The 23,077-nt window shown below is 52.6% G+C and overlaps 1 protein-coding gene across 9 annotated transcripts; it reads left to right on the forward strand.

Annotated features, from left to right (window-relative positions):
* Positions 1-95: 95 nt before the first annotated feature.
* ST6GALNAC6 (ST6 N-acetylgalactosaminide alpha-2,6-sialyltransferase 6) lies at positions 96-17,723 on the forward strand. 9 transcript variants are annotated; one of them, XM_069582319.1, is made up of 7 exons: positions 96-286; positions 848-993; positions 7,406-7,493; positions 9,453-9,632; positions 12,318-12,724; positions 15,488-15,595; positions 16,373-17,723. In XM_069582319.1, the coding sequence occupies exons 3-7, from the start codon at positions 7,479-7,481 to the stop codon at positions 16,560-16,562; spliced, it is 900 nt and encodes a 299-aa protein (XP_069438420.1). In that variant the 5' UTR covers positions 96-286; positions 848-993; positions 7,406-7,478; the 3' UTR covers positions 16,563-17,723. The 9 variants fall into 9 exon arrangements, with proteins under 9 accessions (XP_069438420.1, XP_069438421.1, XP_069438416.1 ...); XM_069582320.1 differs by having other exon boundaries at positions 158-286; positions 862-993; XM_069582315.1 differs by lacking the exons at positions 96-286; positions 848-993 and adding exons at positions 4,405-4,597; positions 5,760-5,814.
* The last annotated feature ends 5,354 nt before the right edge of the window (positions 17,724-23,077 follow it).

The following is a 23,077-nucleotide window of genomic DNA, read 5'->3' on the forward strand; positions in this document are numbered from 1 at the left end:
CTTTTCATTTGGCACTGGACCTACCAATCACGTGTAGCTGGAATGTTCCCCTCCCACGCCCATCCTTGTCAGGAGAGGCTGGAGACCTGGCATTTGGCCCACAGCCCCCTGTACCCTGCCTCCTCTTACCCAGTTTCCGGCGGCCCCAGAAGTCTCTGCAGGCGTGGGAGGAGAACCCTGAGATGGGGAGGCAGGGAGCCACTCTGTGGGAGGCAGCAGGCTGGCGGCCAAGCCACAACTGCTGGCCTGGCAGTGGCGAGTGTTTCTAAGCTGGTGTTGGGCAGAGGTAAGGGGCAATGTGACCTCGCAGCTGGTGGCAGGGCTGCGGGGAGGTTGGGGGGAGGTTGGTGGGGGAACTTACAGGCTCAGAGAGAGGACTCGAGTCAGACTTGGCTTCATTCTGGCTCTACTTCTGCTGCAGGACCCTGATAAGTTAGTGCCTCCCTCCTGGCCTCAGTTTCCTCATTTGTAAAAGGCACAGGGGTAGGCGCAGGGAGTAGTCATACAACGCACAGGAGAGAGATGGCACCCATGAAGTGGGGTGCCATCACTTTCAGTGGGGTCTCTGTTCACCCAGCCCTGCCTGTCCTGGTGGTAAGGGATGGGCAGGAAGACCTCCCACCGCCATCAGCTGTGTCTGCTCATAGCATCACCCTTGGTCTCCCAGGCCCAGGGTCTGCTGGGTTTGATTGGATTACAACTCCAGCCCGTCCCAGGAGGTTGCCTCCCCATCCTGTTCCATTACTTGGGAAAGGCAGGCCCAACCCTTGGTGTCCAGTGTACAGAGGCACCTCTGTCTTGGCCCTGCCCTTGGGTGGGTTGGAGGTTTATTGCTTTGTTGACCCAGATGTCTTTCTGGAGTGGTAACCTGGCAGCCGCAATCCACCAGCCACTTCCTCCAGGCACACGAAGATGACTGGAGGTTGGATGGGGGCCTGCTGACGTTCTCTGGACCCCCTTCTCTGCCACTGCAGTTCCTGCAGCTTCCCGGAGGTGAGTCGGGGGGAGTGGGAGCCTGGGGGATGTGGTGGGGTCACCTTGGTGGGCAGCCACTCTGGGCCCCTGTTTTTACGTCACACCCAGGCTCTTTGGTCTCCTCTGTGGGCCTGTTGGGGACCCACTGCTTCCTCCTAGAAACCAAGGGAAGCTGGGTGAGTCTCATAGCCTGGAGGTATCTCACGTAGCCTCTTCTCGGAAGGAACTTGGGGCCAGGCAGAAACGCACACATTTAGCCCAGGTGAGGAAAGGAGCCTGGGTTCTTCTAGGTGCTGGTGGGCACCCGGGTCCAGTGTCATCTTGGCTAGTCTGATGGCTCCAGCCTCTGTCTGCAAATGACCAGGGACTTCTTAGTTCCAGACCCACTGCCCAGAGGCCTGTGAAGGCTTTTTCCAGTATCCCATGGTGGGGAAAAAAATCCTAACAGTGCAAAGATTGCTAAGGGGTGAGAAGGGCCTGACGGTGACGTGCAACCAGGACCCCCACCCTGGGGCAGGAAGGGCTGAAGCAGAAGCTACTGCCATCAGACTGGTAGGGGCGGGGGGATGATTCCAGAGGGCATGGGCTGCCCAGCTGTGGGCAGGGTCAGGGAGTAGCACCAGGACTGGCCACAGCTTCTCAGACATGAAGGTCCTGGCACGTGTGTGGAGCAGGCTTGGGGCTTTGGCGGCAGAAATGCTGTCAGTCATGTTCAACTCTTTGCAACCCATGGACTGCAGCCCGCCAAACTCCTCTGTCCGTGGGATTTCCCAGGCAAGAATACTGCAGTGGGTTGCTATTTCCTTCTCCAAGGGATCTTCCTGACCCAGGGATCAAACCTGCATCTCCTGCGTTGCCAGCAAATTCCTTACAGCTGAGCCACTGGGGAAACCCTTGTGGGCGGAAAGGCTTGTGACCGTGTAGCGTCCAGGCCTGGGGCAATCCCAGCTGGAACACCTGTGTACTCTCGGAGCCTCACTTTCTCACTCGGGAAGCGGGAGTAACAGCAGTGTCCACGTTATAGATTGTGCTAAGGATTCAGCGAGGTATGTTCTCATAGTCCTTGTTATTAATAGCACAGGAGAAACCTCTGACCCACAGGGAACTGTGTAGGCTTCCGTGTCCTTCTTGTTATTATTGAAGTGGTTGTTACTCTTGGGGGCTCTGGAAAGGGAAGCTAGCCCTAGAGCAGAGCCTCTTGGACTAAGCCTGGCCCCAGGGACACAGCAGGCCTGACGGGGGAGCTCCAGCCCCAGATTTGGTCCTGGAGCTGGGCTGCAGCACCCTTGTATTTCCAGAGTCCGGGTCATTGGCCAGGGCTGGGAGAAGGGCTGGGGACCAGATGTCTCCATCCCGGCCTCTAACCTGCCCGTGACCTCAAGCAAGAGATTCCCTTCTGTGAGCTCCCAGCAGTCCTGGTCATCAGGTGCCCTGCCCCCTGCTCCGTGGTTTTCTGGCCAGCAGGGCAGGTCAGGCGCCTGAGGAGGGCTGGGGTGAGGGTGGGGCCGAGGCTCAGGAAGCGGATGGAGCAGGACACCAGAGGAGCAGGAAGCCTTGCCTGTGCCCACAGCCATTTGTACTGCCCCCAGTGCCTGGAGGGCAGTGTCTCTACAACCTGGAGGCTGGACCTTGGGGCCCCACTAGCTTGTTTTAATTAAAAACAAGTTAAAAGTGGTATTAATGTCCTAAATTAGTCCAATGCATACCACTTGGAAGTTTATAAAGCAAAAGATGAAAATAGCACCCAGTCCATTCTCCCCACATCCACTCTCCCCACATCCACTCTCCAGGGGAAACTACTGCCTGTAGTCCCTTTATGGATTCTTCCCGAAGCAGTTTGTGTGCGCTTACAAACCCACGTGCATATACAGTTGATAAAAAAAGGAATTATACTATATATGCAGTTCATTTTTTATATTAAAAATAAAATAAAAAAACACTATGTGACCGTTATCTGAAAAAAATGTTGAAAATACAGCGAAGCCAAAAGAAGACAGCAGCCCATAATTTTATCATTCCAGAAATAACCACTATTGACCCTTCAATCACTGTGATAGACAAAAACATTTATTTTCATTTATATTCTTTTTTTTCACCTTTTAAAATACACCTGAATGACGGCATGAGTTATACTTGTGAATAATAAAAAAATATAATGAACTTCTTGAATTCATATCCCACTTAAAGACCAGAACTTTGATACTATAACTTGCACACCCCTGCCTTTTTTCCCTTCTCCCACACCCATCTCCCAACACACAAGACTGCTGTGTTCTTGATTTTTGCTTTTAAAACTTTAATCACTCTGATAGGCAAAGCTATCGCCTGTCCTATGAGAGGTGGCCTACTGCCTGCTGTGCGCTTAAACAGTATATTGTGCAGTTCCATTTGTCTTCCAGAACTTGGCTTTTTCACTCCTGTCTGTAAGATCCATCCATGTCATTTCCTCCTGCTATACAGTATTTCACCATGTGAATGTATCATAATGTAAAAAGATTCCATTCTCCTTGATAGCTATATGAATTATTTCCAGTTTGGTTTCAGGCATTGCTGCTCTGAACTTCATTACCTGCATTTGCAAGACTTTCTCCAGGATATATATCTAGGTGGTGGTAGTTTAGTCGCTCAGTCATGTCCAACTCTTGCGACCCCATGGACTGTAGCCTGTCAGGTTCCTCTGTCCATGGGATTCTCCAGGCAAGAAGACTGGAGTGGGTTGCCATTTCCTTCTCCAATATATCTAGGAGCAGGATGCAAAAATTTCCAACTTCGTTTTCCAAAGTAGTATAGAGATGCATTTTTAACACTTGCTTTCTTCACTTATGACATATTCCTGTGAACATCCTGGACATCTCTTCCTGTCGGTGTATATTGATCTGAATCATTCATTTAGCAGGGCTGTGCCTTTGTTCATTTAACCAGGCGTCCAGCCTTCTTATTTTTCACTATCACAGAAAATGATGTAATGAATACCATGATAATTATAAGAAGTAATGTAACGTTTTTTAATCCTTACAACACCGCCGGAGGTTGTTCGCCCCATTTTTCGAAAGCAGGGGAAGCGGCAAGTCGAGTGCCAAGGCCACACAGCTAGCAGCTGGCAGAGCTGAACTTGCACAGTGGACCCCTGCGTTCACCCAGGGTGATTACTGGGTGCAGGGCTCTGGAGGCCCGAGGTAGGGATGCCCAGGGAGAAACTCAATTGATTCCAAGGGCAGGGTGGTCTGTGACTCAGTTGCCCCATCCCGGCCGTGGGGACAGTAAAGTGAAGCGGGTGTGGGTCTGACCCACAGAAGAGGTTCTTCGGAAGGCTGTTACTATCCTTGTCGCTACAGGCTGCCTAGAGGCGTGAGCAAGGAGCCCGGGTGCCCTGTGCGGGGGTCGCCTGCCCCTCACCCATCCCCATCTGCACCGCCCCGGGGCGGAGCCACCCGCGGCCCCTCGAGGCTCCGCCCGCCTCCCAGGCCTGGGCCGGAGTTCGGGGAGCGGCGGCGCTAGGACCCGGCGGGCCGGGGCTGCGGCGGGGCCTGGGCGGCCAGAGCATCGCGGACCCCGGCTCTCGGCTCCCGGCGCCATGTGAGGGGGCTCGGGGGCCGCGGGGAGCCAGCGCTCCCCGGGGGAGGTGAGCAGGCCCCGCGCGGGGGCGGGCTGCGGGAGGGGGCGCCGCCTGCACCCCTGGTGGGGGTGGGGGTGGGGGTGGGAGCCACTGGTGATGGAGATTGATGCGGGGGCCACCCGGGGCTCCCCTAGACCCACTCTCTCTTGGCAATCGCGCCTGAAGATCCCGGTCCTCGCGCCCAAGGGCTGTCGCAGGGTTCGCGGGGCCTCCCGCTGCTGACACCCCATTCGAGCTCGGGGACCCTGCCGCCGTCCTACCTGCCTCCCTTCTTCCCAGCTGAGGCTAGAGCTCCTTACCCGCCGGAGTGCTGGAGTTCGTGGGGTGGGGGGATCAGCGCAAGCGGGATGCAGAGAACTCGTCGCCCCCTACCAGATGCACCCACCGTTTCGGAGTCCCCTATTTGGAATTAGGAGCCCCCTCCCCCTTCTCCCCGGAGCTCTCCTCCCACGCGACTCGTGGGGGCGTCCCGACCGTGTAGGAGGAATCCTCGAGCTGGGCAAGGCGAAACCCCCAAACAGAGGGCAGGGTGTGGCCCCCAGCCTTAGCCCACGGTTTCCGCCTTCTGACCGGGCCTCCTCAGGGCTGAGTCCACGCTCCTGGCTTAGGGCTGTGGACAGCCACCTCCCTGGCTGAGGAAGTGGCTCCCCAGCAGGCCTGCTATCCCTGCTGAATCAGGTGCTGGGAATGCGCCCGGTGGCCTCTGGTCAGTACCAGCCCTGGGGGATCCTTGAGAGAGATTCCGTCAGGCTCAGCCCCAGGTTGCTGCCTGGAAACAAGCCTGGAAATAAGACTTCCCAGCAAATTCTGAACAGCTCTGCAAGGCACTTGCCTCTGTGAACCTCAGTCTCCTCATCTGTGAAATGGGGATGAGAGCCCCTACCGTGTACAATTGCCAGGAAGATTCAGTGAGTGGGTGGTGCTTAGCAAGGACTCAGCATTTATTGATATTAGAGGGAAGTTGCTGGGCCAGGCGTCAGAGGAGGCCTTGGGGAGAATTGTTTGGCAAGCTCCTGAAGAGGCAGGCCTTGAACAATGAATAACCACAAAACTAACAGCTGCTGGCCCCGACCAAGCACTTTCAAATCCCTGTGCTTCCCTTGCCACATCTGCTTGAATCCTTCTAACAATCTTGTGAGTTACCTACTCTTATCATTCCATTTCACAGATGAGGAAACTGAGGCTCAGAGAGGTCACATGGCTTGCCCGAGGCCACTCAGCCAGTAAGTGGAGGAACCTGGATTTGCAGTTGAACCTGAGATGCTGTACTGACCATGGCCTTCTCAGAGCAGGACTGTGACGGGGGCTGACCAAGGGGACAGTTGTCCTGGCTGAGGGCACTGCTCAGGCAAAGGTGGGAAAGTCGGGGGGCGGGTCTGGGAACAGGAGTGTTCTAGGGTGTCTGGAGCTTGGGGCATCCGAAGGAAAGCGTAGTGAGAGGGGAGGCTCAGCTCAAAGAAGCAGCTGGAATGCTAGAGGCCTCCTGGATAACTTTTGCATTAGTGGGCTGCGAGTCTAACAACAAGCCGCTCTTCCCTTCCGTTGAACCTCAGTCTCCTGATCTGTGCATCCGGCGGGACTGGACCCGGTGAGAGTCCCCATGAGAGTCCTAACTGGTGGCTTTGAAGGCCGGGTGCGGTGAAACCTGAAACAAGGCTTGGGAGGAGGGGGCGCCTGCAGAGAGAAGGCGGGGTTGGGTGGTGGGCGGAGTTAGGACCCAACCAGTCAAGAGCTGAGTGGGGACACCTCCTTTGGCCTGGCTCTGCCTGGTGGTGGTGTAGGAGTAAACAGCTGCTAGGTCAGGGGGCGGAGATAGTGGCGGGAGCCGGGAGGCCCCTGGAGGGAAGCTTCGACCGAGCTGGGGAGCCCCTGGGCCCCAGTTTCTTTCTTTGCGCACTCACTTTCCGTGTCTTCTGGCCTAATCTGCTGGAGGTGGCTGGACACAAGTACTGACTCTCTTTTGAAAGGTGGGGAAATTGAAAACTGCAGAGAAGCTGCGTCCTGCGAAGATGGGGGCGGGGTAGGGGGCGTCTGTTGGAGAGTGAGGAGCAGAGTGTGTACGGTTCCCTGAGACCCTCTCCCCTCTCATCAGGGTGGAGCTGTGATTATGGCCATTGGATAGATGAGTCTGAACCCTTAACCCCCAAGATCTTATGTAATAAGGAACAAAGTCAAAACCAAGGGAAAACAAGTTCAGAATGGAATCACCTAGTGGACCTCCTGCACATCTCCAGGGCCCTGGAGGCACAGCCGAGAATGGGAGTGAGGCCCCGGGCCAGCTGTGCCATCAGAGCTCTCAGCTGGAAGGTGGCCTGCAGGGGGACATTCCTGGCCCACCCCAGGTGGGAGGATGAGTGGGCATGAACAGGGTTGTGCAGAGTGTTCCAGTTGGAGGGGCCAGTTTATGCAAGACCTGGAAGGGTGTGAGTGTTGAGGAGTTTGGGGACCTACGAGGAATGTTGCTTTATTCCCAGCTTCGGGACCATAAGGCAAGGTTTAGAGTAGAGGTATGAATGGGCTCCTGCTAGGTGAGGAGCAGCACTCCCCCACCCCAGCAGGGAAGCCAGCCTTTGGCCTGCAAGCTGCCTTTGGCCCAGAGTGGGAGAGAGAACGGCAGGGAGAGAGGCAGGGCTCTGCCACCACCTGGCTGTATGACTTCTGACCAGTTCCTGCCCTTTCTCGGCCTCGGTGTCTCCATCTGGAAAATGGGTACAGCCCTGAGCCTTGGCGTCATGGGTGGATAGGAGAGCTGGTGGGAGTGGGGAGAGTGTCTCTTAGGACCAGCTGGACCATAATCCTTTCTGTGGCTTGCAGGTGTGACCATACACCCCTACCTGGGCCACCTGCAGGACACTGGCCCCTGCCCCTCAGCAGACACCGGAGAGAGATGAAGAGCAACAAAGTAAGTTACCTTTTGTTATTTATCCCCATCTCTTTATTTCTTGTCCCCATCTCAGCTTCTTATTTCCCTTCGTGAAATGGTCGCCTTCGGATCTGCCTCATACCCAGTCTCTCTTCCCTGCTGAAAAGCTCCTGATGCGTGGGAGACCCTGGTGCAAGCCTTGCTGTAGCCACTGACCTGTGTGGGCTCGGCAAGTTCCTGCCTCTCTCTGGGCCCAGGTCCACTTCTGTCCTCCTAGGCCTGACTGGTCCATCTGTGGTCAAGGATTAGCTGAGAAGGTGACTGGAGTTCTGTGTAGGGGGTAGGGGTGGGGAGAGAAGGTGAATGGGAGTCTGGGAGAGGGGACAGCGGTCAGAGTCAAAAGTGACATAATGTGAGCATCACTCCAAGGGTGCCAGGGTTCCCCATCATCCATTCATTTATGGTTTCCTGAGTGCCTATTGTGTGCCTGGCCCTGTACACCCCTTTCCTAGGATCCACTGAGCTGCAGCTTTAGCAGAGCCTGGGGGTTGGGATTGAGGTGATGTGGGTGTGTCTGGGTGCAATCCGGAAAGAAAAACCATACTGATTTGAACAGAGCAAATTTAATGTAAAGAATTGTTAACTATAATTGGGCATTGGAGTAACAAAGGATTCAAACTCTACAAATACAAGAATAGCAGGTGTAAGGAGCAGTCACCGGGAATTTTCTAATGGTCCAGTGGTTAGGAATTGGTACTTTTACTGTTGGGGACAAGGTTTGATCCCTGATCAGGGAACTAAGAGCCTGCAAGCCTTGTGATGTGGCCAAAAAAATAAAAAGGAGCTGCCCCCACAGTCAGAGCTGAGACTCAGGCCTTACTGGCCTGGAGACGGCAAGAGCTACGGCTCAGTGGGTGGCAAAGAGCTCACGGTGACGCTGTGCCATGGAAGTTGTCATAAATCCACCTGCTAGGCTACAGAGAAGGCTGGTCACAGGAGGTAACTCCCAAGAGGCACTTCAAGCATCAGGCAGAACTGTTCCAGGAAGGAGAAGCTTCATTTTTGTGGGTGTTGCCAGTGGTTGAGTGTGCCACATGAGTTCAGCTCCGAGAAGCTGTGGTCACAGTAGGAGTCAGGGGCACGCTGCTCCAAAACTGGAGGGTGGATGCTGGAGGAAGCTGCTGACCCCTGGGAGAAGCCATGTGCCCTGGAGGAGCAAGTGCCCAGAACCAGGCTTAAAGCCCCCAGAACCTGGCAGCAAACTTCCTTCCTCCTGAAATCTATCTCTAGCACCCTCTACTAACAAAGTTTGCTAGCAAGAAAAGCTTGTAAGGGGCCCAGATCCATTTTCACAGAGCAGGGAAAAAAGAGTAAAACCTGGTACTGAGAAGCGATACTTCAATAACCGCCTAGGGGGCTTAGCACAAAGAGTCAGGACTCCGGGGCCTCACCTAGCCTTGCAGACCCTGGGCCGATAAGTCCCAGTGGATGCTTCAGAGATCACTTTCCTGCCTTCTGCCACAAGTTGGTGTACTGACTACCCACGCATCCTGATTCCTGACCACAACCTTTCCCTTCAGGTTTAAATGAATGATGAACATTTATGGAGACTGTTTGGGGACAACCTGGACCCTCTCATTTGAAAGTCCCACCTGTCTCCAAGCATCCTTCCCGCTGCAGCTGGAGGGATCCTTGCAACCCCCATATCCAATCTGATCCAGCCACCCTTCTGTGCTCTGGCCTCCACCCTGGGAACTGAGATATGGTGGGGATCAAGGCTGACTCAGTCCCAGCCTTCAGAACTTACGGTTTCATCGAGGGGGATCTGAATGCAGTGGGATTGGTCCTGTGATAGCTGGTGCTCAGGGAGCTGGAGGAGGCCTTCCTGGGGGAGGTGGTACCTGAACTGGTGGAATAAAGAACAGGAATTAGCAGGCATGGTAGGTGGTGAGGACTGTGCCGGACGGCTGGGCCCTCACTGGCCTCTCCCCTCTCCAGGAGCAGCGGTCGGCAGTGTTCGTGATCCTCTTTGCCCTCATCACCATCCTCATCCTCTACAGCTCCAACAGTGCCAATGAGGTCTTTCACTATGGCTCCCTGCGGGGCCGGACACGCCGGCCTGTCAACCTCAGGAAGTGGAGCATCACTGACGGATACATCCCCATTCTTGGCAACAAGGTAGGGCAGCCGCTCTGGGAAACTCCCTGGGAGCTGCCTGGAGACTGCCCTTCCCCACTGCCCACCATCACTGCTCCTACCTTCTCCTCCTCCTCCTCTTCTCTCTACTTCCTCCATCCCTCCAAAGAAAAGGCTGGACCCCAGGAGTCTGGTGCCTTCAGCCCCTTGTTTGTGATGTGACCTCTGACAAGCAGCCTGTCCTCTGGACCTCAGTTTTCTCCAGGGTTCCACCCTCAGTGCTGCTGCTGCTGCTGCTAAGTCACTTCAGTAGTGTCCGACTCTGTGTGACCCCGTAGACAGCAGCCCACCAGGCTCCCCCATCCCTGGGATTCTCCAGGCAAGAACACCAGAGTGGGTTGCCATTTCCTTCTCCAATGCATGAAAGTGAAAAGTGAAAGTGAAGTCACTCAGTCGTGTCCGACTCTTGGCGACCCCATGGACTGTAGCCTACCAGGCTCCTTCAATAGCCTGTAATATCCTGAATCAGAATCCCTTTGGAAAGGTCTGTCTGGTTTTCAGATCTTGGTCTCTGCAGGGGAGTCTACATAGGATTTGGGAGTAGGACTCTAGGGTACTTGACAACACAAAAGCAATAGTAAGAACGTCTGCCAGTGGTCAATTGCCCGCTGTGTGCTGGGCACTGTGATCAGCAGTAATCCTCATACCAGCGCTATGAGTTTAGCATTATCTCCCTTGGTGAGATGGGAAAATTGAGGCTCAGAGAGGCAAAGTTACTTGCCCAAGGCAACACAGCAAGGGAGAGGAGGAGCCCAGGTATTGCCCCAACATCTGATGAGATACAGCTGTGTGGAGAGGCCCAGAGTCTTTCCTGGGGCTTCTGTTTGTCTTGGATAGCCATGAAACTCAGGTTGTATTTCCGGAGCTCACCTTGTAGTCCTCTGAGCCCCAGTATTTTCTTTGGGGTCAGGGAGAAAATTATTGGCCTCCAGCATGGATGCCACCTTCCAGAAGGAGGTCCCCCAGCCCCTGCCTACCTCTCTCTCTTCCCTCACTAACCCTCCTAAATCTCTAGAGGTCTTTGCATATAGAGCCTGGGACCATGAGCTCATCCTCACTGGAAAAAGGCCTATTAGCATGTGTTTAGAGACAGAGGCTTCCCTGGTAGCTCAGCTGATAAGAATCCACCTGCAATGCAGGAGACCCCAGTTCCATTCTTGGATCAGGAAGATCCCCTGGAGAAGGGATAGGTTACCCACTCTAGTATTCTTGGGCTTCCCTGGTAGCTCAGACAGTAAAGAATCTGCCTGCAATGTGGGAGGCCTGGGTTCGATCCCTGGGTTGGGAAGATTCCCTGGAGGAGGGCGTGGCAACTCACACCAGTTTTCTTGCCTGGAGAATCCCATGGACAGAGGAGCCTGGTGGGCTACAGTTCATGGGGTTGAAAAGAGTCAGACACGACTGAGTGACTAAGCACAAGAGACAAATTAAGGGCTTCCCCAATTGCTCAGTGGTAAAAAAAATCTGCAATGCAGGAGACGTGAGTTCAATCCTTGGGTTGGGAAGATTCCCCTGGGGGAGGGTATGGCAACCTGCTCTAGTATTCTTGCCTGGAGAATTCTGTGAACAGAGGAGCCTAGCGGGCTGCAGTCCACAGGGCAGCAAAGAGTTAGACACAGCTGAGCTACTGAGCACGCACACACAACACAAGAGACAGATGAACACCTAACTGAGACTTTCTCTGCCCTAAGGATCCTTGAAAGAGAAACTAAAATGGTAGAATCCCTGGGAGAACATGGACCTGCTTGAGGGTGGGTGATGTGGAAGAGAATGAGACAGAGCTTGGCCAGCAGCTGTTTCCAGCCTGATAGGGGAGGCCAGGATGGTAGAGCTCAGGAAAGCTGGCAAAGGCACCAGTTGAGGTATTAAACATGAGACATGTTGCTGGATCTTGGAGTAAGGCCTCAAGGAAGGCTGCCTGGAGGAGGTGGCACCTGAACTTAGCCTTGAAGGGTGCACAGGAAATCCATGGGCAGAAAATAGGCTTCAGATAGCTTGTGGTTCCAATCTGTTTATTTCACCAATGGGAAAACAGAGGCTCAAAGCAGCTTCCACACCATTTCCTACTGACAAGTTGATGGCCGGTTTGTGGGTGATGTGGAAATGTCATGGATACACTGGGGAGGGTGTCTTCTTTGAAGAGCTGGCCTGAGGGTGAAGCTGGGGCTCTATGGCCATGTAGACCTGGGTTCGGATCCTGGCCCTGCACGCCTCTGCTCTGTGCCCTTGGGAACATCCCAGCATGGCTGTCCTGCATGGTTTCTTTTCATCCTTCAGGTGTTAGCTGAGAGAGGCCCCCTCAGATGACTTTTCAGGCATAGCCCTCACTCCTGCCAGTCTTGATCCTCTGCCCCTATTTTATTTCCTTCCCAGCACGTATACCTTACCACCTGGCATTAGTTTATCATTTACTTGTTCACCATCTATCTCCCCAACTGTGAATTTCTTAAAGGCAGGAGTGGGGTCTCTTGTTTATTGCTCTGTCTCTTGCACTTGGCCATTAGCAAGCTTGCTGTAAATATCTGTTGAATGTTGAATGAATACAGCTCAATTTCCCTGTCTTTAAAATGGGCATCATAATTCCTGCCTCCTGGAGGCCTGGGTGTATGGAGCACAGCATCTGGCACCGAGTGGTCATAACAGTGTTGGCTTTCCTTAACCCTCCAGACGCTGCCCTCCAGGTGCGGCCAGTGTGTGATTGTCACCAGCTCCAGCCACCTGCTGGGCACCAAGCTGGGTCCTGAGATCGAGCGGGCCGAGTGCACAATCCGCATGAACGACGCACCCACTACGGGCTACTCGGCCGATGTGGGCAACAAGACCACCTTCCGCGTGGTGGCCCATTCCAGTGTATTCCATGTGCTGCGGAGGCCTCAGGAGTTTGTCAACCGGACCCCTGAAACTGTGTTCATCTTCTGGGGCCCCCCAAACAAGATGCAGAAGCCCCAGGGCAGCCTGGTGCGCGTCATCCAGCGGGCAGGCCTGGTCTTCCCCAACATGGAGGCCTATGCCATCTCCCTCAGCCGCATGCGCCAGTTTGACGACCTCTTCCGGAGTGAGACAGGCAAGGACAGGTACCAACCTCCTGCCCGCTCCCTCTGGCCAGCCCTGTGCTCCCTCTCAGCGTGCTCCACCTGGAGGGCCTCTTGCTCCCAGCATGCACTGCTCTGAGGGTGTGGTCACTTCCTGCCACCTTTTCTTGGTCAGGTTTCCTAGGGGAGTTCGCTTCATGTCCAGCTCTTAGCTTGTGTCATTTCCAACATGCTCTGCCTGGCCTCATCTCCCTGGGAGGGCTTGCCGTGCTCCCAGAGGACAAGGGCTCCCAGCATGCTCTGCTCTAAGGTAGTGTTGTCACTCCTAGCGTCTTTCTAGGACAGCCCTCCCGTAGCATGCCTCATGGAGCGTGTTGACCATTCCCAGCATGTCTCTTCTGAGGATACATCACCCTTGTTATGTGCTGCTCTGACTGATGTCTCTAGAAAAGCTAGGCCAGTGCCATCCAATAAAAATATCATGCGAGCCACATAGGTCATTTAAAATTTTAGAGTAGCCACGTTTAAAAAGTAAAAAGAAATGGGCGAAATTAAATTCACTTTTATTCAACTTGATATGTCCAACATATAGGTCCTATACATATCTTGTTTGATTTATACCTAAATATTAAAAATTTTTAGAACTATTGTACATAGTATTAGAATTTTGATGGGTTTCCCGTTATTCATTGCTAGCTTATAGAAATATGATTGATTTTTGTGTGTTGACCTTATATCCAGTAATCTTCCTAAACTTACTTATTGGTTCAAGGAGACTTTTGTAGACTCTTTAGGTTTTCTGTGCAAATGATCATGATGTAACAACATGCATATAAGGACAGTTTTGTTTGTTTCCAATCTGTATGCCTCTTATTTCTTTTTTGTGCATTACTGCACTGCCTAGTGCTTTCAATATAACACTGAGTTGTTTTAGGAGTGGTGAGAGTGGACGTCCTTGCCTTGGTCTCAGTCTTAGGGGAAAACTGCTCAGCCTTTCATCATTGAATATGGTGTTAGTTGTAGGTTTTTGAAGCTATGGGTTGAAGAAGTTAACAGGTTGAGGAAGTTTGCTTCTCTTACTGGTTTGCTGAGATTTTTTTGTTTGTTTGTTTTGGTTCTTGGTGATTTTTTTTTTAAGCCATCCTGTGCTCATTGGAAAAGACTCTGATGCTGGGAGGGATTGGGGGCAGGAGGAAAAGGGGACGACAGAGGATGAGATGGGTGGATGGCATCACTGACTCGATGGACGTGAGTTTGAGTGAACTCCGGGAGTTGGTAATGGACAGGGAGGCCTGGTGTGCTGCGATTCATGGGGTCGCAAAGAATCGGACATGACTGAGTGACTGAACTGAATTGAACTGATGCGGCATGCGAGATCTTAGTTCCCCAACAAGGGATGAAATCTGTGCCCCCTGTTTTGGGAGAACGGAGTCTTAACAACTAGACCGCCAGGGAAGTCCTGCTAAAAGCATTTTTTTTTAGTCATTACTGGGTATTGGATTTATCAAATGTTTTTATGCATCAATTGATATCACATGGTTTTTCTTAAGACTATTAATATGATGGATTATATTGATTGATTTTTATATATTGAATTAGTCTTGCATTTCTGGAATAAACTCTGCTTGGTTGTGGATGTCATTCTTTTTATATATTGCTGGATATGATTTGTAATATTTTGTTGAGATTTTTGTATCTGTGTTCATGAGAGATATTGGTCTGTAGTTTATTTGGTACTGTCTTTGCCTCATTTTGGTCTCAGAGCAATGCTGGTCTCAGAAAGTGAATTGGGAAACATTTTCCTTCTATTTTCCGGAAAAGATTATATAGAATTGGTTTTATTTCTTCTTTAAATGTTTGGTAGAATTAGCCAATGTTTGGTAGAAACTCTTGGCCTGGAGTGTTCTTTTTCAGAAGATTTTTAATTTCTTTAACAGTTATAGGATACTTGAGTTTTGGCAGTTTGTGGTTTCAAGGCATTGGCCCATTTCATCTAAATTATTAAATTCATGTACGTTGCTTTTTACAGTTTTCGTATTATTCTTTTAATGTCTACAAGGCCTATGACGAATCCTCCTTTTTTATTCTTGATATTGGTTAATTTGTGTCTTTTCTCTCTGTCAATCTTGTAGAAGTTTATTTTTTCTTCAACTCTTCAAAGAACCCCCCCCCAATCAAATATACCCTAAATATTTTCAGTTCAACAAGTAAACAGTGTCAGAAATTATCAGTGACATATTCTACACTCTTTTTTTCATGCTAAGGAATAAAGTGTGTATTTTACACCAACAGCACATCTTGACCACATGTCAAGTGCTCACGTGTGCGTGCGTGTGGCTGGTGGCTGTTCTGGTGGGCAGCACAGCCTGAGGTTCTTGGTTGCTCACCCCATGCCTTGCTCTGAACTTGTTGCTTGTCACTCCTGGCAGGACCTCCACTGATTAGTCTCCCCTTTGGAGTTTGCTCCGAGCGTGTGTGCAACTGCTTCCGCCTACCATGCTTTGTGGTCAGGGTCACTCCCAGCCTGCCCGAAGGTGACCAGGCTCCCCAGGAGTTAATTCCCAGCATGTCATGTTCCTGTTCTTCCCCTCAAAGGAGCCCTCCCTCCACCCCTCATCTCCGTTCAGACTTGTCCGCGCTCCCGCAGCAGGGCTGGACAGGGGGTGACTGACACGGAAGGAGAGCCCCAGGAGGGGGCAGAGTGGGAGGAGTTCTGGGAAACTCCGGGTGGGTGGGCCCTTCCTCCCTGCCCGTCCCACCCCCACCCACACGCCCCCCCTCATCATGACACCTCTCTGCCCTCAGGGAAAAGTCCCACTCGTGGTTGAGCACAGGCTGGTTCACCATGGTGATTGCGGTGGAGTTGTGTGACCACGTGCACGTCTACGGCATGGTGCCCCCTGACTACTGCAGGTGAGCACTCCCAGGGCGATGTGCAGCTGTTAGCCTCAGGGTGGAGCGGCGGTCCTGGAGACCTTGGCTGGGGTGCCTTTGAGGGTCTCGATTTTGCAGTATTCAAATTGCTCTGCAGAGATCTAGGCTCTTCAGAGCTACCTCAGGGGCTTCCATCCCAGGCTCAGCCGGAGTCCAGAGTTTATATATTAATAATTATTTTTATTATTACTATATGAAAAGCCCAGTAGGTGACAGCTGTTTTTTTTACTAAGTGCTGACCGTGTGCCAAACATGGCTTTTTATTATCTCATTTACTCCTTATAGTGACTGTAAGGGATAAGAGGAGGATGTTTTGTGAACGGCCTCAGTTTCCAGGAACAGTAAGGGGTGGGGGCCAGACTTCAGAGCCCATGGTCCTTACCACTATCCCACATTGCCACCCTCTGGGGAAAAGGAAAAGTTTCCACTGCATTAAAAAAAAAATAAAAATTTGAGGACTTCTGGTGGCTCAGTGGTAAAGAATCAGCCTTGCAATGCAAGGCACATGGGGTTCACTCCCTGGTCCGGGAAGAGTCCACATAAGCTCTTTTGCCACAGTAAGACCTGATGCGACCAAATAGATTAAAAAAAAAAAAAAAAAGTTTGAGAGTCACACACCTAGTCTCTACTATACCCATTTCACAGATGGGAAACTGAGGCCCAGGGAGGGGGCGGGGATTCTCGGTCAGAGGCTGGGAAGGGCAGGCTCTCACCAGTGCCCACCTTGCCCTTACGGCCCCCTCTGTTCTGCCGCAGCCTGCGGCCCCACCTGCAGCGTATGCCCTACCACTACTATGAGCCCAAGGGGCCAGACGAGTGTGTCACCTACATCCAGAACGAGAACAGCCGCAAGGGCAACCACCACCGCTTCATCACGGAGAAGAGGGTCTTCTCGTCCTGGGCCCAGCTGTACGGAATCACCTTCTCCCACCCCTCCTGGACCTAGGCCACCACGCCTGTGGGGCTCTCACGAGGGACACGGGAGAAGTGGCTCTCCACCCAGCTGCTCGACCCGGGGCCGTCCCTGGCCAATCAAGGCTGGTCAGGGTGTCTTCTGGCCGGTCAGGCCTTGAAGCGGGCGCAGCCTCCAGCCATCCAGGGTCTGGAGGAATCTCTTGGCCAATCAAGGATTTGGGCTTCTATGTGGTTAATCAGGTGTTGAGGGTATTTTTTGTCCAGTCAGGGTCTGAGCATAGTCAATCAGGGTATTTCTGAGTAATCTGAGGCTAAGGTCATGTCCTTTCCTGTGAGGCCTTGGTTCAGAACCCCAGGATGGACCACAAATCACTTCCTATTGATGGGGATGGTGGGGTCCTGTCCCAGGAAGCCACCTCCTCCCTTTCCAGAGCTAGAGAGAGGTTGAGTGGGGGTAGGGGGCCAGGCTGGGGCTAATTGTAGAGTCTGAGAACCCTCCCACTTCCCCCCACCAACCACCTTGAGTCTGTCCTCCGTTAAGACTGGGCACCTCCAGCCACCGCCCCTTGCTGGGGGGCTCAGCTTCCTGAGGGTCTGGGGTTCCCTTCCTCACCTCCTCCTGGAAACTTGAGGGTATTTTTGTGCAACTTCCTCAGGCTTTAGGGAACTCTGAAAAGAATGGACAAACCTTCAGCTGTTTTCTTAGCCCCTCTGCCCAGCTGCCATTAGCCTGGCTCTTAAAGAGCCAGGCCCGTTTCTGCCATCCAGCCATGAGGTTTTCCACCTGTCGGAGGAGCCTTTGGGGCTGAGAGGAGGGGGGATCCCAGCCCACCTGAGGTTTCCCGAAGCCCCTTCTTTGGCAGCTGCTGGAGTAGTCCAAGGGCCTTCCCCCACCTGGGCCTGGGAAGGCTCTAGAGGCCTGGGAGCTGTCGCCTAAGTTCTGTCATCTCCCTCTACATCAGGCACTTTATTGCTGGGCCTTGGTGGGCTGGATTTACCCCCCAGCTCTTCTGGAGTCTTGAAGGGAAGAGATGGGAGGGCTTCCTGGAGGAGGCTGTGGATTGAGCAGGGTCAGGTGGGGAAGGAGGCCAGCAGTGAGTCATTGCACTTTGGGGCAAGGGGTGGGGGCCGGCGACTACCCTAGACTTGATTTTGTAATGATTTGTACAGAAATAAACGCACCTAAGCTCCAGCCCCGTTTCCCGTGTCTAAGTTCTAGCTCTCCCTCTGGCCTAGTACTTGGGGCCCTCACCTCCCAGGCTGGGAGCCCACACTCCAGCAGAATGGCCAGCTTCTTTGTGAGTCATGCATTTTACAGCCTGGGTGGAGACCTGGTGGCCCTGGGGGCTGGGGGTACACGGCTCCAGAGCCAAGCTCACCTGGCTCTTCCAGTCTGACCTCCCCTGCCTGTGTGACTTAGAGCAAGTCACTCCCCCTCTCAGAACCCCAGCTCCCTCTGGGCTGAAACCAGACGCTACTCTCAAGGAGGTCAGGATCAAGGGAGGCGAGGGGGCCGTGGCAGGTTCAGGGCAGTCAGAGGCCCGCAGCAGGTTCAGGGCAGTGAGGGCTGCACGGCGCTGCAGCTGTGGAGGTGACGCTCTTCCTGAGGATGGTTCCTGCAGAGGTTTGGAGGGGAAGAGAGTCCCACAGGAAGAGAAGGGGGTGGGAGAGGATGACATTTCTGTCCCAGAAGCAGGGGGAATGGGATGGAGGAGGTTGAAGGGGAGAGGCAGGCAGTGAGGTCAGAGGTTGGCTGTAAGCAGGGTGGGGAGGCTGTGGGGGTTGCCCAGGGTAGGGAGCAGGAGTATCCTGTAAGCCTGAACAGGAGGGAGTCAGGCAGGGCTGTAGCCCTGGCCAGGTGTGTGAGCTGTGGATCCCTCCAACCTCAGCAAAAGGGCTTGTTTACTCCAGGTTGGCAGGAGGTAGGGGGTCTGTGACTCTGGGAGATTACAACCTGTTTAGTCAGATAAGATGCCCTTGGGAGCGGAGGCCTAACAAAGGGTGACTGTGAGACAAGGGCAGGTGGCCTGCCGGGGGTGGAAGAGAGTTCTCCTGGGCACCACGCCAGCGGAATGGAGACCACAGAGCTGGCGGGCGGTGAGAATGGCCCCCGCCTCTGGCTCGGTTCACATATATATTCACTCAGTCGGTAGCCACGGGCCATGTGCTATGTTAGGTGTAATTGATGAGGGAGGGGGTGTCAGGAGGGAAGAAGGGCCCAAATAGAAGCCTAGCAGGGGAACCCACAGCCCGGCTCGGTAGGCAGTGAGGCGGCCAAAGAAGGGAGCAGTGGAAGATGAGACCACTAGGGACGGTGGCAGAAGGCCAAGTGCCAATCCGATGGGCAAAGCCTCCATCCTTCCTGCTTGGAGAGGCCGTCCTTGCTTAGACAGCAGCAGGATGAGGAGGCGGCTGGGAGGCCTGGAGTCCGGGCCCGGGGTGACCAGACAGTAATGATGGTGGTGGCGGGTATATCCGAGGGACGGGACTCCTGGCAAAGTCATTACGTGGGGGGAGCCTAGGGATCTGCCTGGGAAGGGGGTATGGGGACGTGACACACTTCCAGCCCCACGTAAAGGCTGCTGGGAATCAGGGTCCAGGCAGAGGTTTCGGGGGGTGCTGGGGACAGGACTTCTTCCGGAATGCTGTGGGTCTCCTGTCTCCCTACCAGTGGCACAAAAGGGATGCCAGCAGGAGGGAGTCAAGAGGGGTTGGTTGCTAGGGGGGGACCCTGGGATAGCCCAGTTCAGAATCAGCAAGTAGGACTTTGATGGAAGATGTTGAGAGCAAGAGGCCTGGGGTCTAGTCCTCAACCGCCCAGTGCTCTTACCTCCTCAGAACAGACCCAACCGAGACAGGGCCACTCTTGGCCAAACTTAGCTTCCTGAAGCCACCTCATTATGGCCGGCTTTGCTCTGAAACCTTCATTGGCTTCCCGCTGTGGTCAGGACCAAGTCCACCCCCAAGTTGGGGATTCAGGGCCCTCCTGTGAACCCTTCTACCCGGGTACCCCTGTGAGGTGCCCATACCCCTCACCCCTCCTTGGGGGAGGGGGCATCTCCCACCCGCTGCCAACCTCACATGCGCTGCTTGAAGCAGCCACTCCAGCTGTTTCCTGCGGATGCTCTGCTGTCTGGCCAGGCCTGCTCGGGGCAGCTCCACACCCCAGCCCCATGTGCTGGATGTGTGGATCCAGCTGTGCCCCTCAAAGAGTGGCCGCCTCAGGTGTGTCCCCTGATGCCGGCTCATTGGAATTCTTTTTTAGCTAGAGTATTTTCAAATGTGTGTGTTTTTTTTTTAATTGGTTTCATTCTGTATGGTTATATTTTAGGTATTTTTTTTTAATGTTTTAAAATAACTTGAACTATACAAACATGATGAGCTTCCCTGGTGTCTCAGATGGTAAAGAATCTGCCTGCAATGCAGGAGGCCCAGGTTTGATCTCTGGGTCAGGAAGATACTCTGGAGGAGGGAATGGCAACCCACTTCAATATTGTTGCCTGGAGAAACCCACAGACACAGGAGCCTGGCAGACTATGGTCCATGACGTTGCAGAGTTGGACACAACTGAGCGACTAACTTAACATACAGACACTTTCAGATAGAAAGCAAGGGGGTCACCCAGTTCTACTCCCTGGTGACAGTTTAATCTTCCAGATTTTTCTTCCATGTGCCTTTCTCATTTCCCTCCCTCCCTCCCTTCCTTTTTCTCCTTCCCTACTTCCCTCCTGCTTCCCTCCCTTCCTCCTGTCTTCTCTCTCTCTCTTTTTTTTCTTTCTTTAGATTGTAGCTGGGAAAAAAAATCCTGAAACTTTAATATCTCAGCACTGGTGGAAAACCCGTAGATCATATGCAAAGGAAATAATGAAAACAGGTGCCTAATATATTTTTTGTTCAGTCTGTAAGATTTCAAAACTTTTTTTATTGTGGTAAAAAAAACACACAAAACGCATAAGATTTACCGCTTACCCTTTTTTAAGTGCACGGTTTAGTAGTATTAAGTATATTTACATTGCTTTTTTTTCCATTGTGAAACAGACCCCAAAACTATTTCATCTTGCATATCTGAAACTCTAAACCTATTAAACAACTGCTCTGAATTTCCCCTTCCCCTCCACCCCTGGTAACCATCACTCTTACTTTCTGTTTCTACAAATTTGACTGCTTGAGATCCTTTGTATAAATAGAATCATACAATATTTGTCTTTTTGTGACTGGCTTATTTCACTTAGCCTAATGTTCTCAAGGTACATCTATAGATACTTGTTGTATTTAAGAAACGGGTTTCGAAGCCTTTAAGGCAGAAGTGAAAGTCTCGCCTTCACTCAGAGGATCCTGTGCCCACGCTTGCTCTCTTTGTTTTGCTTTAGTTCATCAACTTTAAGATACCATTGATTTGATTATAAGACAGAGCTACTTCAGGGACTTCCCTGGTGGTTCTGTGTCTGAGACTGCGCTCCCAGTGCAGAGGGCCCAGGTTCAATCCCTGGTTGGGGAACTAGATCCTACCTGTTGCAACTAATAGTATGCATGCCACAGCTAAAGAGCAAAGATCCCATGGACTGAAAATAAGACCCAGAAAAGCCAAATAAATAAAGAAAAAAGTTGAAAAAACAGATACCATTGATTCAATTGTAAGACAAAACTATTTCAAAGACTTCCCTGGTGGCCCAGTGGCTAAGACTCCACACTTCCAGTGCAGGGCATCCAGGGTCGATCCCTGGTCAGGGAACTAAATCTCTCCTGCCACAATTCAGAGTTCACACGCAGCAGCTAAAGACCCTGTGTGCAGCAGCAAAGATCGAAGACCCCAGGTGCAGCAACTAAGACCCGGCACAGCCTAATAAATAAATATTAAACAAGCAAAACCCGTTTCAGAGATGGTAAAATGGAGAAAAAAATTATAGGGCTAGATTTTACACCACATACACACGTTTAGAATTATTTTCACTCGGGTGGGATAAGATCAATGCAGTTGGGCCCTTAGCCTCTTCCTCTTGCCCACTAGCTACATAGACCTCCGGCTTCCCTTCTTTCGCTGGCTCTAGGCCGGTTGCCAGCTCCCCACCCTGACTGTCTGTACCACTGCCCCTCCTACCTGTCGGTCTGCACTAGTACATGTTCTGTGGCCACTTGCGGGATTCCCAAGAGCAGAGAGTCACACGGATGGTTGACATCATCAATTTGCTTTCCCCAAAGGTTGCGCCCATGCACACAACCACCTACAGCTTTCGAGAGGGCCTTTCAAACAATTTCTAGGGTAGATTGTCTGACCCATGACACCCCTCCCACAGATGGGGAAACTAAAATCCCAACGAGTAAGAGCCTTGTCTGATGTCACAGGTGGCAGTGTTGGGATTAGATCCAAGCCTCCTGGTATCCAGGCTGCTGCTGTTGCTAAAAAGAAGCCACCATCTAAGGTGACCTCACTCTCCTGAGAGTCTTACCCTCTCGCTTAAACACCTTCCATGGCTCCCTAGTGCCTGCAAGACAAGTTCCAGATTCAGCCCACTCTACCATCTGGGGCTGCGGCCTTCAAGGTCGTGATATGGCCTAGCAGTCAAGTGCATGAGTTTTGCAGCTACGTGGCCCTAGGCTCTCTGCTTTGCTATTTCACTGAGCAACCATTGCTGTGTCCCTGTCTCATGAAGAATGCTGGGTAAATACTTTGCTCTCTACCTGGGAACCCCAGGCAAGCTCTTTTACAGCTGTGACCCTCATTTTCCTTCTTTGTGTTTAAGGATTGCAGATGTGGTCTGAGTCCAGTGCTCTGCCCAGCACCTGGTGCCCAGTGAGCCTCATTAATGGGAGCTGTTCTTTGCATCAGGACTATCAGTCCCCATTTGTGCCCACAGCATTCTTAATGTCCCACATCCTCAAGCTGGCCTCACTGGGAACTGCCTGGCAGCTGCATGGGGGCAGGGCTGTTTTTGTGTTTTAAATAATCTCTACACTACCACTGGCTCAGATGGTAAAGAATCTGCCCGCCAAGCAGGAGACGCAGGTTCGATCCCTGGGTCAGGAAGATCCCCTGGAAAGGGGAATGGCAGCCCACTCCAGTGTTCTTACCTGGAAAATCCCATGGACAGAGGAGGCTGGCGGGCTACAGTCCCTGGGGTTAGAAAGAGTTGGACACGATTGAGCATGCACACATGCACACCACCACTGGCTGGGAGATGGATATGTGGGTGATCTTTGGAGTTCTGGGGAGTTACAGTCCCAGAGAAGCTCTTGAGGCCCCTTCCAACAGAGGAGCAGGAATTCTTGGTGGCTGTTGGCCCAGAGACTTAGGGGCAGGATCTGAGGAGAGGCTGGGGGCTTGTCTGGACAGCAAAGCCCCCAGAACACATGCCTTGGTCCCCTCCACCCGGTTCTGGCCTCTCTCTCTGCCATCGATTTGCTGTGGGATTTTATGCAAAGAGCCTCTCCTCTCTGGGCATCAGCTTCCCCAGCGTTCATAGAAGAAGCCCGGTCCGGTCTCCCTGGAGTGATGCGAGTACAGTGGAAGTAACAGAGGAATGAAAAACCCTCGGGAAGCCGTACAGT

The sequence above is a fragment of the Ovis canadensis genome, chromosome 3 (genome assembly GCF_042477335.2).
Source record: "Ovis canadensis isolate MfBH-ARS-UI-01 breed Bighorn chromosome 3, ARS-UI_OviCan_v2, whole genome shotgun sequence".
NCBI classification, from domain to species: Eukaryota; Metazoa; Chordata; class Mammalia; order Artiodactyla; family Bovidae; genus Ovis; species Ovis canadensis.